Raw genomic sequence first — 5,285 nt, forward strand, 5'->3', positions numbered from 1 at the left:
TCTTCTCTCACAAGTATATGGTAGAGCTAAAGAAGAAGAAGACAAGCAAGGGTCATCTGAAATTGTGATTGGCTCACTAATAATCGCAGGACAAAGTTGGAAATAACTACTCAAACATAAGACGCTACCAAGATGTTTGATATAAAGGCTTGGGCTGAGTATGTTGTGGAATGGGCTGCAAAGGACCCATATGGCTTCCTTACAATGGTTATTTTGGCCCTTACTCCATTGTTTCTAGCAAGTGCTATACTGTCCTGGAAATTGGCCAAGATGATTGAAGCCAGGGAAAAGGAACAAAAGAAGAAACAAAAACGTCAAGAACATATTGCAAAAGCTAAACGACTAAAGAAGGATTGAAGGAATGAACAGGCTCTATAACCAGAGAAAAATCACTTGGAAAATTAAGCAGCTCTGGAAGGACCCACTGAGGTTTCTTTTCTGATTTTTATGACAGTAATTTGTAGTCAATGAAGTCTGAGCACATGGAAGGATCATGTTAGCTGTGACCTCTACTACTGCAACTTTTAGGCTTTGGTGTAGAAGTCTGTTGACAGTTATTGTAAATTGGCATTTATTCTATAAATTCTTTATAACTGACTTGGTCATTTGCCATTTTGCAGCTTATGTACTGAAACAAAAACATCCTGTGGAGAGAAATGACTATACATTATGAATTCTTTTCAAATAATGGCTTAGAATGGGGCCCTTTCTGGATGAAAGGAGTTAAGAATGTAAAAATCAAAACTGTCCTGAGGTGAAAAGTGTGCTTTGGCTTAAAAGGCATATAGTATATTAATTATATCTTTTATCATTATTGCTTATTTCTTGGAATGGAATCATTTCTGGCTTTCTCAAAGCCACATATTAACTAATGACTTTTTGTGTTCTGCATTTTCTCATTTTAACCTTTGAGATAATTATCAGACATTCTGCATTTTTTAAAATCTAATTTTATAAAGAATTCTCTTATTGACTATATAGAATACCACCTACCAGATATAACAGTTTTTGTACTTATGAACACTGCAATTTTCTTAGAGATGTCTTGTTGAGTAGAATAACACTATGATTTAAAGCTTGCAGTAAAAATGCCAAACCTTGTGTTACCTTGGAACCAGTTTACTCTTTCTTGTGCTAAGTAGAAATGTGAAGTAGTTAAAATGTCTTATCAGATAATTTGCTCATTATATAGATGCCATTTTTGTGTTTTAATTCCATTCTTTGTTTTAACTTACCTAGTAGTGATATTCTGCTTTCTGATGAAACAGGTTCATGGTGAAAATTAAAATTTCAAATTTCTTTTAAGGAATTCTTAAAAAGTAATAGTTAAGTCGTAACTCATAAGTGGTAAAGGAAGGTTTAACATTTGGAAAAATTTTGGTCATCATACCAGTAATTGGATGAAAAAGGTAAATTATGTCAAAATGAGACATGTGTTAAAATTAGAAATAAAGAGCTAAAGGATCTTTCCTTTAGTTAAGTAGATAACTGGAACTTTTTACTATTAAACAGGCTTTTACAAATGCATAGTCCAGTAATTTTATTTGCTGTCAGTATATGATAGCTTATTAATGTTTTCCTCCCCTCTGATAATAAATTTTAAATTACAAAAAATTGTCCACCAGCTTTAGTTTAAAAATGGAACTAGATATTGAAATAAATTTGATACTTTTTTATATAAAAAAAAGAAATATATTAACCAGACCTGTGGTTCACTGTTTTTTTTTCTTTGTTGGTTGGTTGGTTTGTTTGTTTTGGATTGCTTAAGCCTTTAGTTTCTCGGATTCAGGACTCAGCTGCCTGAGTTTCAATTCTGCATCGTCCATTTATTAGATATGTGACTCTTAGAAACAAACTTAACTTTTGCATTGGTTTCCCCGTCGGGTTGTTATGAAGATTAAATGAACTCATGGTTGTAAATTATATAGAATAGTACTTTACACTGTTTATTTATAAATTGCACAAATTATTAATTTTTTATATATAATTTATTGTCAAATTGGTTTCCATACAACACCCAGTGCTCATCCTGACAGGTGCCCTCCTCAATGCCCATCACCCACTTTCCCCTCTCCCCCACCCCCCATCAACCCTCAGTTCTCAGTATTTAAGAGTCTCTTATGATTTGCCTCCTTCCCTCTCTGTAACTTTTAACTTTTCCCCCCTTCCCCTCCCCACTGGTGTTCTGTTAAGTTTCTCAGGATCCACATAAGAGTGAAAACATATGGTAGCTGTCTTTCTCTGCCTGACTTATTTCACTTAGCCTAACACTCTCCAGTCCCATCCACGTTGCTACAAATGGCCAGATTTCATTCTTTCTCATTGCCAAGGAGTATTCCATTGTATACATAAACACATCTTCTTTATCCATTCGTCAGTTGATGGACATTTTGGCTCTTTCCATAACATAGCTATTGTTGAGAGTGCTGCTATAAACATTGGGGTACAAGTGCCCCTATGCATCAGCACTCCTGTATCCCTTGGGTAAATTCCTAGCAGTGCTATTCCTGGGTCATAGGGTAGGTCTGTTTTTAATTTTTTGAGGAAACTCAAAATAGTTTTCCAGAGTGGCTGCACCAGTTTGCATTCCCACCAACAGTGCAAGAGGGTTCCTGTTTCTGCACATCTTCTCCAGCGTCTATAGTCTCCTGATTTGTTCATTTTGGCCACTCTGACTGGCGTGAGGTGATATCTGAGTGTGGTTTTGATTTTTATTTCCCTGATGAGGAGTGACATTGAGCATCTTTTCATGTACTTGTTGACCATCTAGATGTCTTCTTTAGAGAAGTGTCTATTCATGTTTTCTGCCCATTTCTTCACTGGATTATTTGTCTTTCGGGTGTATAGTTTGGTGAGCTCTTTATCAATTTTGGATACTAGCCCTTTGTCTGATATATCATTTGCAAATATCTTTTCCCATTCCATCGGTTGCCTTTTAGTTTTGTTGATTATTTCCTTTGCTGTGCAGAAGCTTTTTATCTTCATGAGGTCCCAATAGTTCATTTTTGCTTTTAATTCACTTGCCCTTGGGGATGTGTCAAGTAAAAAATTGCTGCGGCTGAGGTCAGAGAGGTTTTTTCCTGCTTTCTCCTCTAGAGTTTTGATGGATTCCTGTCTCACATTCAGGTCCTTTATCCATTTTGAGTTTGTTTTTGTGACTGGTGTAAGAAAGTGGTCTAGTTTCATCCTTCTGCATGTTGCTGTCCAGTTCTCCCAGCACCATTTGTTAAAGAGACTGTGTTTTTTCCATTGGATGTTCTTTCCTGCTTTGTCAAAGATGAGTTGGCCATACGTTTGTGGGTCTAGTTCTGGGGTTTCTATTCTATTCCATTGGTCTATGTGTCTGTTTTTGTGCCAATACCATGCTGTCTTGATGATTACAGCTTTGTAGCAGAGGCTAAAGTCTGGGATTGTGATGCCTCCCGCTTTGGTCTTCTTCAAAATTACTTTGGCTATTTGGGGTCTCTTGTGGTTCCATACAAATTTTAGGATTCCTTGTTCTAGCTTCAAGAAGAATGCTGGTACAATTTTGATTGGGATTGCATTGAATGTGTAGATAGCTTTGGGTAGTATTGACATTTTAACAATATTTATTCTTCCAATCCGTGAGCATGGAATGTTTTTCCATTTCTTTATATCTTCTTCAATTTCCTTCATAAGCTTTCTATAGTTTTCACCATACAGATCTTTTACATATTTGGTTAGGTTTATTCCTAGGTATTTTATGCTTCTTGGTGCGATTGTGAATGGGATCAGTTTCTTTATTTGTCTTTCTGTTGCTTCATTATTAGTGTATAAGAATGCAACTGATTTCTGTACATTAATTTTGTATCCTACAACCTTGCTGAATTCATGTATCAGTTCTAGCAGACTTTTGGTGGAGTCTTTCGAGTTTTCCATGTACAGTATCATGTCATCTGCAAAAAGTGAAAACTTGACTTCATCTTTGCCAATTTTGATGCCTTTGATTTCATTTTGTTGTCTGATTGCTGATGCTAGAACTTCCACCACTATGCTAAACAACAGTGGTGAGAGTGGACATCCCTATCGTGTTCCTGATCTCAGGGGAAAGCTCTCAGTTTTTCCCCATTGAGGATGATATTAGCTGTGGGCTTTTCATAAATGGCTTTTATGATGTTTAAGTATGTTCCTTCTATCCCAACTTTCTCGAGGGTTTTTATTAAGAAAAGATGCTGAATTTTGTGAAATGCTTTTTCTGCATTGATTGACAGGATCATATAGTTCTTTTCTTTTATCAATGTGATGTATCACATTGATTGATTTGTGAATATTAAACCAGCCTGCAGCCCAGGAATGAATCCCACTTGATCTTGGTGAAGAATTCTTTTTATATGCTGTTGAATTCAATTTGCTAGTATCTTGTTGAGAATTTTTGCATCCATATTCATCAGGGATATTGGCCTGTAGTTCTCTTTTTTTCTGGGTCTCTGTCTGGTTTGGGAATCAAAGTAATGCTGGCTTCATAGAATGAGTCTGGAAGTTTTCCTTCCCTTTCTATTTTTTGGAACAGCTTGAGAAGGATAGGTATTATCTCTGCTTTAAATGTCTGGTAGAATTCCCCAGGGAAGCCATCTGGTCCTGGACTCTTATTTGTTGGGAGATTTTTCATAACTGATTCAATTTCTTCACTGGTTATGGGTCTGTTCAAATTTTCTATTTCTTCCCGTTTGAGTTTTGGAATTGTGTGGGTGTTTAGGAATTTGTCCATTTCTTCCAGGTTGTCCAGTTTGTTGGCAGATAATTTTTCATAGTATTCCATGACAATTGCTTGTATTTCTGAGGGATTGGTTGTAATAATTCCATTTTAATTCGTGATTTTATCTATTTGAGTCCTCTCCCTTTTCTTTTTGAGAAGCCTAGCTAGAGGTTTATCAATTTTGTTTATTTTGTCAAAAAACCAACTCTTGGTTTCATTGATCTGTTCTACTGGTTTTTTTGTTTGTTTGTTTGTTTGATTTTTGTTTTTTTTAGATTCTATATTGTTTATTTCTGCTCTGATCTTTATTATTTCTCTTCTTCTGCTGGGTTTGGGGTGTCTTTGCTGTTCTGCTTCTAGTTCCTTTAGGTGTGCTGTTAGATTTTGTATTTGGGATTATTCTTGTTTCTTGAGATAGGCCTGGATTGCGATGTATTTTCCTCTCTGGACTGCCTTTGTTGCATCCCAAAGGGTTTGGATTGTTGTATTTTCATTTTCATTTGTTTCCATGTATCTTTTAATTTCTTCTCTAATTGCCTGGTTGACCCATTCATTCTTTAGTAGGGTG

At 35.9% G+C, this 5,285-nt stretch overlaps 1 protein-coding gene across 1 annotated transcript; it reads left to right on the forward strand.

Annotated features, from left to right (window-relative positions):
* LOC102955183 (small integral membrane protein 15-like) lies at nt 1-377 on the forward strand. The gene has a single exon (XM_007074639.3). The coding sequence runs from the start codon at nt 133-135 to the stop codon at nt 355-357; it is 225 nt and encodes a 74-aa protein (XP_007074701.1). The 5' UTR covers nt 1-132; the 3' UTR covers nt 358-377.
* The last annotated feature ends 4,908 nt before the right edge of the window (nt 378-5,285 follow it).

The sequence above is a fragment of the Panthera tigris genome, chromosome C1, assembly GCF_018350195.1.
Source record: "Panthera tigris isolate Pti1 chromosome C1, P.tigris_Pti1_mat1.1, whole genome shotgun sequence".
Lineage (NCBI taxonomy): Eukaryota > Metazoa > Chordata > Mammalia > Carnivora > Felidae > Panthera > Panthera tigris.

What these genes read in the sequence shown, in the direction of transcription:
- LOC102955183 (XM_007074639.3), top strand. Translation starts at nt 133, where the DNA reads ATGTTTGATATAAAGGCTTGGGCTGAGTATGTTGTGGAATGGGCTGCA.